The following is a 13,978-nucleotide window of genomic DNA, read 5'->3' as shown; positions in this document are numbered from 1 at the left end:
GACCAATAATGACGAATATTTTCGTGGGTTTCTATGAAAAACAATTATTATCTGGATCCGTAAAACCTTTAGTCTATTTTCGACATGTAGACGACACGTTGATCAAATGGAGGCAAATAAATTCTTTCTCTTATTGAATAAAATGCACCCCGGGTTAAAATATAACTCTACTTTAACTTTCCTTGATGTACTGATGACAAAAACGCCATCGAGTCACCTTACATCAATATAGGGTAAACCCACGTTTAACCCTAACCCTATTTTTCTTGATCACTGTGCGTGATTTACAGTCATCCATTTTTGTGGATATCAAAGTATCTCGTTGTGTAGTCTATTATTACTACATATGCTTTATTGCATAAATAAAAAATGTCTGTCGCTACTTTCGTCCATGGTGTTACTGGTATTTCATGGTGCATTAGAGATTCTGCCGGTTGTTGGTTTCTATGATTTAAACACTGTGTGTTCATGTGCCTATCATTTCTTTTATCTGATGATTTATGTTTGACCAATATATGACTTCCTTTGCTCGTGCAATGCATTTCTCTATTCCTAAGTGTCCCGTATGGATCTTTTGTAGGGTTTCTTTTCTTAAAGAAGTTGAGACCACTATTCGTGTACCTTTTAGTACTAGTCCTTTGATGACCGATATTTCATCCCGAACTGGCATATACGGTGCTATTATGGGTGGTACATCTTTATTTTCTGGCCAAGTTGACGTTGCATATTTTATAAGCATTTGTAATGTTGGGTCTTTCCCGGTCTCTTCTCGGTAGACGTCAAGTTTTTGGTTGCTCATAGGGTATTGTTTTAGGGTCGTATGGATATATTTGTCCATCTCTATATCAGGTATCTCTTGTGTGCTATCCAATATATATGCACGAGATAATACATCAGCAATTACGGATTCTCAACCTGGGATATATAACACTTCAAATTCATATTTTTGGAGTGCCATGAGAAATCTTTGTATTCTCAAAGGGCTTTTGGTGACTGATTTTTGAAAAATCTGCCTTAATGGTTTATGACCGTTTTCAATATAAACTTTTCTTCCATAGATGAATTGGTGAAATTTGTTACAGGCAAACACTATGCTAAGTGTTTCCAATTCAATAGGACAATAAATTTGTTCAGCAGGAGTTGTCGATCGTGATGCGTATGATACGGGTAGTCATGTTTCATTATGTTTTTGTTGTAGAACTGTCCCTAGGCCATGTTTGCTAGCATCAGTGGTAATTTTTATTTCTTTAGAAGGATCATAGAATTTCAAAATTGGTATTACTTGATTTAACTTCTCTACAGCCTCTATTTAAGGTTGTGTCACTGTGTAGGAGTATTCTTAGCAGTGTAGTTACCTCCGAATATTCTGGTATGAATTTACATAGGTAATTTGTCATTCCCAAAAATCGTCGGTTTTTTTTTTTGTTTTTTACATAGGCAACACCACTTATCAAGGCCAAGAGGCCACTTGAGGATAAGGGTTAAAGAGTGTACAGTAGAAGTTGGACAATATAGTAATCATTAGTAATGGAAATTCGGTAAATTTGTTAACTTATATGGAACGGCTCATCAAGAACTTGTTTACGTTAGACTTGAAGACAACCATATTGTAGTCAGCTGGAAAGCAGGAAAACGGAAGACAATTTCACAGGCATGCAGTTCTAAGAAAGAAGCTTTGTTCATGAAATCTACGTTTAGGTTTAGGCACAGATAAAGAGTGGGAGGAATTATTGATAGTGTTTTCAGCTAGACAAGTGTTTCTTGTGAAAGTTTAGCGAGGGAGGACCATAGACTGAAGCTCAGTCGAACACCTTCCATGAAAATAAGAATAAAGCAGAGACAAACTGGCAACATCTCTTCTGTGAGATAGAGGTTACAGGGAAGAGAAAAAGACATCTCCTACGAGGCTATGAAGTCTAATTTGAACTCTATCAAGGCAGGAGGAGTCCTTTCTAGCAGCTCCTGCCCAGATGTGGCAACAGTACTCCATCCTTGGACGTATCTGGATCTTATATAGATAGAGAATTGCATCAGCAGTGAGATATCTACTGGATCGATAGAAGGATCCCACCATTTTTCCAGCAATCTTGGCAATAGATTTGATGTACGTGTTCCATTTAAGATCAGGAGTAAAGGTCAAGCCCAGAAGCTTGTCAAAACCATTCATTTCAATTGATGCCAGATGGGGATCAGAATGTTGATGATGTAAAGAGAGAAGCTTGGTTTTAGATGCATTAAAAGTAATCAGCCACTCCTTTCCCCATTGTACCATGTGTTCAAGATCAGAGGAGAGAGAATCGGAGAGAACTTGGTCGTTTACTGTCTTAGATGTGCTACCATAAATGATAGTGTCATCAGCATTGTTGCATTGTCTATGATAGCCTTTATTTTGGAAGGGTCCGGTTTTATTCCTTCATGAGTGATAAGATGACCTAAGTATGTTAACTGTTTTGTTGCAAATTGGCAGTTTGCTTATTTTAGTTTCAATTGTCTAATATTTTCATGTGTTCCTCAAGGGTTTCTGACCATATTATTATGTCATCCTGGGAGTTCTTCGTTACTTTTATGCCTTCTATTATCTTGGCTACTTGTGCTTGAAAATTTTCAGAGGTACTATGTATTCCATATGGTAGATGTGTGAAGGAATAACGACCAAATGGAAAATCGAAGGTTAATAGTTTGGAACTTTCTTCGTCAACAGGTATCTGCCAATATCCACTCGACACATCTAGTTTAGTGAAATATTTTGGGTTTTTCATTTCTGCAAATATTTCGTTTTAATTTTGGTTTCATGCCAAATGGTATATTTCTTGGAGGATTTATAACGGGTTTTATATCTGGGTTTATAGTGATGTGCTGAGTGACCAGTAATTTTCCGATGTCACCAAAGCAATCTTTGTGTCTTCCTATTAGGGCTTCTATGTCAGTCTTATTTATCGCATATATTCATTTCATCAATCCCAGATTTTCCGCTGTGTTTGCACTAATTACTGCATTTGCATTGGTATCTGCTATGATAAACTGGGTATTTATTTTTATGTCTTTGTTTTGTAGCCGTATCATGGAGCTTCCTATTATCGGAATTTTTGTACTGTTGTATGCAGTTAGTGTTATCGTTGCTTTTGTTAATTTAGGTTTAGGTTTTATTGTGTTGCAAATCTTTACATTCACTTCAGCTCCAATTTTAAAATGAATAAATGTTTCATTACTTTGTAGTTTTATTTTCAACTTGTCAGTTTGGAGCACGTGTATATTTTTTTTTTCAATATGGCGTCCAAGTTGAACTGGTCTGACTCCACAGTTGTATGATTGTCCAACATTGTATAATTTTTTCTTTTTTGTTCGACACATTCGTGCATAATGCCCTTTTTTCCACAGTTTGTACAGGTTTTGTCGTATGCGGAACAGTTGTTTTTCTGGTGCGAACCAGAGCAATAGATACATTTTTCAATCAAGTAGTGTTTTGACAGGCTTTTTGTCTTCTTGTTTAAAGGTTGCATGGAATAAAATAAAAAATAATACATTATTGAAAATAACAAAAATAACCTGTATTTGCACTTTTAATAATAAAATTATAAAAATAAAAATAAAAATAATAAAACGTTTTTTATGAGTATTTTATAGATCAAGCATAATAAAATTCTACATTGAATGTTCATTCTCTATAGGTCAGGACACTGTTTATACCGTGCCAATCATCGAATTGTACTGAAAGTGTCGGAAATTTCGTTTAAAAAAGTCTTTCATTAATGTTTTGGTGATCACTGGCAATACTTCATAAGCTAAATAGTTCATGACAGGAAAAGATTGTAGAAAATATTTTCAATAATTTTTAATAAATAAAAATGTTTACAAAAAGATTTTCCAATAATAATAATTCTGATTTCGTTTATCAACGTCAATGATGATGATGATGATGATGACGACGACGACGACGATGATGATGATGATGAACAACAACGTCTCTCTAGGAAAGGGATGGGATTCATTTCCAGAGGATTTCCCTCAATCCCGGCTCCAAACCAGGAGCTTCAAAGATCAAGGGTTTTCCTAAGGATGTTGGTGGTTCCTACAATAGCAGAGGCCTGAAGGCCGCCTAAAACATCGGGATTTGTAGTTTTTTTTAATTGTCCTTCCAGACGACTTGATATTACTCATAGTGTACCTACTACGACTGGGATTATTTGTGTTTTAACCCCGTGTATACGCCTTTTTTTCAAGGCCAATGGAGCATAATTGCTCCACTTCTCATTCTCCTTCTCCCTCACATTCCTGTCCCAGGATACTGAAAAGTCTACAATCTGCCAGTTTTTTAAGACCTTGTTAATGACGACCAAATCCGGACGATTATGTTCCAATTGCTTGGTCGTTATGACAATTTTGTCCCACCATACCTCTACATTTCCATCCTCACTTGTTCTCACTTCATTAGGCACCTCCTCAAACCACTTTCCAGCACACTACACCACAACCCTCTTACACACCTCCCAATAAATCCAGAGTCCCATGCGATCGTGTCTTTTGCAGTACTCTCTCTGGGCCAGTCCACTACACCCTGCCGCAAGGTGTGCAATTGACTCTGAGGTCTTACCACAAATCCGGCATTCTGCAGCAACTTCCTCTACTAGAACCACTTTTTTGAACAATCGTGTTCCTAATGCCTGCTCTTGTGCTGCACAAACAAAAGCTTCAGTACTCTTAGCCAGATACCCAGCTCTAAGCCATTGCCATGATGTTTCATCAGCCACTTCTGCTATATCCTGGAAGAACCTTCCATGCATTTTCTTCCTAGCCAATTCCTCTGCCCTTTCTCTATCCATACGTTTCACATAATCAACCTTGGTCTCACATATCTCCACTACATTGGCCACAATCTTAAGCATCCACTCCTCACTTCTAACCACATGCTTCTTCAACGACATCTCCTCGGTTCTAACACAATCTTTTACACTTTTCAATCCTCTCCCACAGTTTTTCCTCTTTTGATACAGCCTTGCTATGCTACTTCGAATATGAAATCATCATCATCATCATCATCATCATCATCATCATCATCATCATCATCATCATCATCACTTGTGTTGTTTCCATTATTGTTACTGAGAGAAAGTTTATAAATACCAAAAACCTTGTTTGTTCGCAAAACCTATTAATACATCGGAAACAATTTACCCAAGCAGTAAGAGCAACTAATACTCCTGGCAATATCTGTATGTGTCATACCTTTATGTTAAAGATAATAACACTAGTATTCGTTTTTTTTTTTTTATTGATAGCGGTGCTGAATTAAGCATTATTTCTTATAAATTGATTAAAGTTGATTTTGTTCATAGATACCACCAGATTCCTGTTGATCCTGAAGATATTTCTGCTATTACCACCTGATTTGGACTTTTCGAGTTATTTAGTATGCTGTTTGGGTTAAGGAAAGCTAGTCAATCTTTTCAAAGGTTTATGAGACACGTTTGGATTACCCTTTTAAGGCCAGATTTATCGAATTTGCCAATTTTAAAAGCAATTTGCCCACAAACGTCACCTGGTTCCATTATGGAGGGTTGATTTGCTAGAACGTTGTATTAGTAATATAGCACTCATAAAAATCTTTAAATATTGAACTTTTTGTATCTTTTTGGAGAAAATCTGGTAGATTAGTTAATAATCTGCGGAAAAATTTGAAACAAAGATGAAAGAAAAATATAAGTGGTGTGTGTATTGTGCAGATTCACACCACCAGATTCCTGTTTTTTTTGTTTTTTTTTTTACATAGGCATCACCACATTTTTTTTTACATAGGCATCACCACATTTTTTTTTACATAGGCATCACCACATGTTTTTTTACATAGGCATCACCACATTTTTTTTTACATAGGCATCACCACATTTTTTTTACATAGGCATCACCACATTTTTTTTTTTACATATCCATCACCACATTTTTTTACATAGACATCACCACATTTTTTTTTTACATAGGCATCACCACATTTTTTTTACATAGGCATCACCACATTTTTTTTACATAGGCATCACCACATTTTTTTTTACATAGGCATCACCTCATTTTTTTTTACATAGGCATCACCACATTTTTTTACATAGGCATCACCACATTTTTTTTTACATAGGCATCACCACATTTTTTTTACATAGGCATCACCACATTTTTTTTTACATATCCATCACCACATTTTTTTACATAGACATCACCACATTTTTTTTTACATAGGCATCACCACATTTTCTTTTACATAGGCATCACCACATTTTTTTTACATAGGCATCACCTCATTTTTTTTTACATAGGCATCACCACATTTTTTTTACATAGGCATCACCACATTTTTTTTACATAGGCATCACCACATTTTTTTTTACATAGGCATCACCTCATTTTTTTTTACATAGGCATCACCACATTTTTTTTACATAGGCATCACCACATTTTTTTTACATAGGCATCACCACATTTTTTTTTACATAGGCATCACCTCATTTTTTTTTACATAGGCATCACCACATTTTTTTTACATAGGCATCACCACATTTTTTTTACATAGGCATCACTTCATTTTTTTTTACATAGGCATCACCACATTTTTTTTTACATAGGCATCACCACATTTTTTTTTACATAGGCATCACCACATTTTTTTACATAGGCATCACCACATTTTTTTTTTACATATCCATCACCACATTTTTTTACATAGATATCACCACATTTTTTTTTACATAGGCATCACCACATTTTTTTTACATAGGCATCACCACATTTTTTTTTACATAGGCATCACCTCATTTTTTTTTTACATAGGCATCACCACATTTTTTTTTACATAGGCATCACCACATTTTTTTACATAGGCATCACCACATTTTTTTTTACATAGGCATCACCACATTTTTTTACATAGGCATCACCACATTTTTTTTTACATAGGCATCACCACATTTTTTTTTACATAGGCATCACCACATTTTTTTTACATAGGCATCACCACATTTTTTTTACATAGGCATCACCACATTTTTTTTTTACATATCCATCACCACATTTTTTTACATAGACATCACCACATTTTTTTTTTACATAGGCATCACCACATTTCTTTTACATAGGCATCACCACATTTTTTTACATAGGCATCACCACATTTTTTTTACATAGGCATCACCACATTTTTTTTACATAGGCATCACCTGATTTTTTTTTACATAGGCATCACCACATTTTTTTTTACATAGGCATCACCACATTTTTTTACATAGGCATCACCACATTTTTTTTTTTTACATATCCATCACCACATTTTTTTACATAGGATCACCACATTTTTTTTTACATAGGCATCACCACATTTTCTTTTACATAGGCATCACCACATTTTTTTTTACATAGGCATCACCTCATTTTTTTTTACATAGGCATCACCACATTTTTTTTACATAGGCATCACCACATTTTTTTACATAGGCATCACCACATTTTTTTTTTTTTACATATCCATCACCACATTTTTTTACATAGACATCACCACATTTTTTTTTTACATAGGCATCACCACATTTTTTTTTACATAGGCATCACCACATTTTTTTTTACATAGGCATCACCACATTTTTTTTTACATAGACATCACCACATTTTTTTTTACATAGGCATCACCACATTTTTTTTTACATAGGCATCACCACATTTTTTTTTACATAGGCATCACCACATTTTTTTTACATAGGCATCACCACATTTTTTTTTACATAGGCATCACCACATTTTTTTTTTACATAGACATCACCACATTTTTTTTTACATAGACATCACCACATTTTTTTTTTACATAGGCATCACCACATTTTTTTTTACATAGGCATCACCACATTTTTTTTACATAGGCATCACCACATTTTTTTTACATAGGCATCACCACATTTTCTAAACACACAAAATGCACTGTATGCATATTACATGGATATATTATTTTTCAAATATTTTCCTCGCAATTTATTGAAAATCATGAAACAGCTAAAGATTTATTTTTTCTTTTAAAACAAAGTTGATTTGTATCGATTTGTTGTTAAATGTACAAAATACTAATTGATTTTTTTTTTTCATAAACGAAATAAACATAAATGTTATTTGGATAGACGATTGGTCCGAATTGGGTTATAAATGTATATTAGATTTATATGCAAAACTAATTCCCAATCTAAATTCTGAAAATAATGTTGTCTTTTTCCGACATGTAATTGCCTAAAAAAGAAGAATCTTACATTTAAGGAGTAGTATTTAGATTAGAGTACTCATTTATTATCAATTCATTATATATAACACTTTCAAATATTCTTTAAAGTTCTCCAGTACACTTTAAAAAATGATATGTAAACTGTAGAATGTATTTTTAATGTTCCTTAGGACAAACGTATTTATCTAAAAAATAATCATTTCCCTAAAAACATATATAAAAACTCATAATTTCATTTTCATAGGGAACATCTTAAATTCACTGGTATAAAACAATCTATATATCTATAAAAGTGAAATTGTCTGCCTGTCTGTGTAAATTTACTAACCAAACTACTCTGTCAATTTTCAATCTACAGACTCCAGATATGGGAAAATCTTTTTAATCAGTTTTCGACCAGAAATTTAGCTGTCAAGGGGTCAAAGTTCAACGATTCGATCTTTGAAAACTCCTCCACCAATTTTGGGTCTAAACACTTGAAATTTTAGACGTTGGTTACTTGAACATCGATCAAACTTTTTAATTTGATTTGGACCCAAAACAATAAATGTTAAGGGGTCAAAATTGCGGTTAAAGTTTTAAAAATTGACTTCTGCAGTCTCTACCAAATTACTGAGCCAATTTTTAATCTAAACATTTGAAATTTTACATAAAGTGTATTCAGACATAGAGCAAGCTTCTTAATCGGTTTTTGGCTGAAAATTTGGTTGCCAAAAGGTCAAAGTTGAAAGAGTCGACTTTTGCAGCCTCTACCAAACTCCTCCGCCAATTTTGGGTCTAAACACTGGAAATTTGAGATGTAGGTTAGGTTATCTTGCTAGTTACTAATAAAAGCAATAATGTAGGTTTCGCTTCAGACAGACAAAATCTCAATTTTGGTTTAAGAAAGACGTATACCAAGTCTCAATTATTAATAAAAGTAATAATATAGGTTCGTCGATAACAAATCTCCATTAGTAAGTGATATGAGTGTTGATACGGTTCATTTATCATTGTTAGATGTTGCCAGTTTTGTCAGATATATAGTCCATTTTGTGTAATTACTAGATTTAATCTAGTTTCTTCATTACTTTTCCTTTTCTTTTCCGGTCATTGTTGAATAGCGTGCATACTGTACCATTTAATTTGAGTGTTTTAATTGACTTGACTTTTTATTGTTGATTGTATCTATGAAGACTGACTGCTTTTTTTTTTTTTTTTTTTTTTTTTTAATATTTACGTTTAATTAGCTGTCCCTGTCCGGCGTAGCCTGGAATTAATATAATGTTGTTATAAGAATACATGAGAAATAGCAGAGAACTTCCAAGCAATAGTAATACCATATGTATATCCTCATAGTTTTATAGTTTTCAGTGTTATTTTTATGGTTTATACTGTTCTTTAAACCTTATCATTTGAACGTGGGTGAATCGGGCTTGTATTTATATTATGAAGCAACAGGCTGCATTCGGCAAAAAAAAAAAAAAAAAAAAAAAAAAAAAAAAACAATGGCCCAGTCTAGAGGGATAGAAAAGATAAAGTGTAGTATCAGAACGTATACTATACTTTATTCCTAATCAAAAGGATTCTTTTACTCATTGCAAGTCTTATATCAGTTGCAACCTATGCCTGTGTTTTGCGCGTTCTTGTTACCGGAACCGGTGACGAATCAAAATCGTCCCTCCCTTTTTTTTTCTCATATCTGAATCTCCCTTGTGCATGTCTTCTTCTTCTTCTTCTTCTTCTTCTTCTTCATCATCATCATCATCATCATCATCATCATCATCATCATAATAATAATAATAATAATAATAATAATAACAACAACAACAACAACAACAATAACAATAATAATAACGACAATAACAATAATAATAATAATAATAATAATAATAGAAAGGCTTATGAGATGGTTCCTTATTCATGGATACATGAAACACTATTGATGATGAAGGTTGCTGAGAATGTGGTAGGGCTTTTGGAGACAAGTATGGCTCAATGGAAAACGGTGCTGACAGCAAACAAAGAGGAGATGGGGCAGGTTGGCATTAAATGTGGAATATTTCAAGGAGATTCTTTATCGCCACTTCTTTTTATAATGATGATGATGCCACTGAGCATCCTCTTGAAGAGAGAAAAACTGGAGTATAACTTTGGATCTGGTGACAGACGCCTCAACCATCAACTGTTTATGGATGATTTGAAAATATTCGGTAGAAATGAAAAGGAAATGGAGTTTGGGATTAGTACATGCGTGGTGCTGATGATGAAAAGAGGAATAAAGGTTCATTCGAATGGAATAGTGCTGCCAAATGGAGAAATCATGAAAGAAATAGAAGATGCAGGATATAAGTATTTGGGAGTGCTGGAGGGTGTAGGCATCATGAACAGAGAAATGAAAGAAAAAGTCAGGAAGAAGTATCTTAGAAGAATGAAACTAATTGCAAAGTCGAAATTGTATGAAGGAAACCTAATGAAAGCAGTGAATGCATGGCCAGTCAGTGTTTTGAGATACAGTGTGGGAATTTTAGAATGGTCTGCCAAGGATTTGCATGCCATGGATATCAAAACAAGAAAAGTTTTAGCACTGTTTGGTATATTTCACATTCAAAGTAGTGTAGCAAGGCTGTATCAAAAGAGAAAAAACTGTGGGAGAGGATTGAAAAGTGAAAAGATTGTGTTAGAACCGAGGAGATGTCGTTGAAGGAGCATGTGGTTAGAAGTGAGGAGGGGATGCTTAAGGTTGTGGCCAATGAAGTGGAGGTATGTGAGACCAAGGCTGATTATGTGAAACGTATGGATAGAGAAAGGGCAGAGGAACTGGCTAGGAAGAAAATGCATGGAAGGTTCTTCCAGGATATAGCAGAAGTGGCTGATGAAACATCATGGCAATGGCTTAGAGTGGTTCTAGGAGAGGAAGTTGCTGCAGAATGCCGGATTTGTGGTAAGATCTCAGAGTCAATTGCGCACCTTGCAGCAGGGTGTAGTGGACTGGCCCAGAGAGAGTACTGCAAAAGACACGATCGCATGGGACTCCGGATATATTGGGAAGTGTGTAAGAGGGTTGGGGTGAAGTGTGCTGGAAAACGGTTTGAAGAGGTTCCTGATGAAGTGAGAACAAGTGAGGATGGCAAGTTAGAGGTATGGTGGGACAAAAGTGTCATAACGACCAAGCAATTGGAACATAATCGTCCGGATTTGACCATTATTGGCAAGGTCTCAAAAACTGGCAGATTGTAGACTTTCAGTACCCTGGGACAGGAATGTGAGGGAGAAGGAGAATGAGGAATGGAGCAATTATGCTCCATTGGCCTTGGAGATATATACGGGGTTAAAACACAAATAATCTCTGTCATAGTTGGTACATTAGGAGTAGTATCAAGTCGTCTGGAAGGACAATTGAAAAAACTGCAAATCCCCGAGGTTTTAGGGGGCCTTCAAACCTCTGCAATTATAGGTACCAACAACATCCTTAGGAAAACCCAAGAATACTTTTCATGAAATGGTATATGGAATGAGTTGACTCTAAAATATGTTTTAAAAGTCCATGAGATCTGATTTTTAAATTTGCATGGTCAAATCTTCATTGTGGAAGGACCCAGTCCTCTTCATACCATCCAGTGGAGGTTCAGTTAGTGCTTTTTCTCTTTGTTTTTCCATCCTCCTTGATCTTCCTCACTTACTTGGTGTGGCGCAAGTTTATGATGAGACACACAAATAAAGAAAAAATTGGCGGGAGCAGAAGACGGGGGTGCAGGTCGGCAGGTTTGGTTAACTTACAATTATACAGCTTTAGTTTTCATGATTCCAAGTGATGTTTCTTTCTGTTGTACATCTGTAGCACTTACCATTGATTGCTCGCTAGCAGCGGGCACTGGTCTCCACTGGAACTTTTTCGGAAACTACTTAGTCGATCTGTCTGAAATGTTGTATGGACCTTCATTATGATAAGGTATAGCAAAATAATTATTATGGTATCCGTTCAATGCACATTTATAAATTAATAGGCATTGATTAACAGTCAGTCACTACAATACCATATTTACACTAAAAGTTTTCTCGGAAACTACTAAGCTGATCTGGCTGAAATTTTGTATGAACCTTTGTTAATGATAGTGTGCAGCGAACTAAGTATTATGGTATTAGTTTGATGTGCAGTTAGGAATCAATAGGAATTAGTATTTAAAGCAAAAACTAAGCACAAATTTAACCATATTCAACCATTAAAATGGCATAAAACATTCATTCTAAGTGAATAAGCTAAACTTTTGCCGTTTTTAATGGCTAAAAAAGTTAGTATTTAATGGGATAAAAATTTAGTATTTAATGGGCTTAGTATTTTCACAACTTGTCTTTATTTAAAGCTTTCTAGAAAATAATCTAATAGGAACCTCTTAGCTAGAATTAATTAGTATATCATACATTGTTTTATTTGCTCAGAGTTGAATTAGAAAATAATATTTTCTAATGGCTTACTATGTCTGCTCATATGAAGAATATTGTGTTAATAATACATACTATGTTATCACTTTTAACACGAGATCAACAAAGTTGCAATTAGACCATAACAAAATTAATAAAATTTAAAGAAATATTTTTAAAATAAAACAAAATTAATAAAAATTTGAACATAATTTGAAAGTTCTAATAAATTAATTAAATTTTAACAAAATTTAAAAAATTAACAAAATTAATAAAATTAGAAGTTACAAAACCGATCATTTTTTTTATTTTAACATTTCGTTTATTTTTTCTTTTCATGAAAAAGGACCAAAAAAGGAAGCTCCAACAACAACAACAACAACAACAACAACGACAACAACAACAGTACCAACAACAACAACAGTACCAACAACAACAACAACACCAACAACAACAACAACACCAACAACAACACCAACAGCAACAACAACAACGACACTACCGACAACAACAACATCATCATCACCAACAACACAAGCGCTTATTCCTACAACAACCCAACCAAAATCCACCACCACCATCACTACTTCTCAGCCCACTACGCCTACCATAACAACAACAATTGTAACCAAACCTGTCACTGTACCAGCCGATACACCACCCACAACTAGTTATAAAGTTACACAAACCACTACAACTCTACCTACAACTACTATCAGATCTACAGTTCCTACTTCAGCAGCTTTTCCTACAACCTCCAGGATTCCAAATAATCCAAATTACCCTCCCCATAATTTTCCATGCCCTTTCCGATTTGGAGCAATCATGGCAGGTAAGTCTTTCATATTTTTGTTACATAATTAGTACAACCTACTCACCTAGGCAGCAATTAATTTGTATGATGTGGGAGTATAATTTTTTAAAATATGGTTTTACTCAGTGAATTCCATAATTTAAACAACAAACTTCGGCAAACTTGAAGATTAACACTTTCAGCTAAAGCACGTCTCTAAAAAAAAAATGAGATTCTACTTTTTATGGATTATATGTGAACACCGTGAAAGATTTTTTGAGAAAAAGGAAGAAACAAGAACAAAACAAACCAAAAACAATTATTTTAAAATTTACTGTTGGCAAAATCTACAATTAGTAAATGCATAATGTCTTCCACTCATTTTGAATGGAATAAATTAGCTATTGATGATCTATATAATAATATGTTAATTGATGATATCTATGATAATATGTTAATTGATGATCTATAGAATAATATGTTAATTAATGATCTATATAATAATATGTTAATTAATGATCTATATAATAATATGTTAA

The 13,978-nt window shown here is 34.2% G+C and overlaps 1 protein-coding gene across 1 annotated transcript in view; it reads left to right on the top strand.

Annotated features, from left to right (window-relative positions):
- LOC145268178 (uncharacterized) overlaps window positions 1–13,978 on the top strand; it is a 135,194-nt gene that overhangs the window by 87,970 nt on the left and 33,246 nt on the right. Inside the window, exon 7 of the mRNA XM_080123394.1 lies at window positions 12,993–13,478. Within this exon, the coding sequence (XP_079979520.1) occupies window positions 12,993–13,478 (486 nt within the window). The remainder of the gene's footprint in view (window positions 1–12,992; window positions 13,479–13,978) is intronic.

The sequence above is a fragment of the Euprymna scolopes genome, chromosome 43 (genome assembly GCF_053919585.1).
Source record: "Euprymna scolopes isolate OS-2025 chromosome 43, ASM5391958v1, whole genome shotgun sequence".
Lineage (NCBI taxonomy): Eukaryota > Metazoa > Mollusca > Cephalopoda > Sepiida > Sepiolidae > Euprymna > Euprymna scolopes.
The sequence above is the reverse complement of the archived record's forward strand: the minus strand, read 5'-3'. Positions and strand labels throughout refer to the sequence as shown.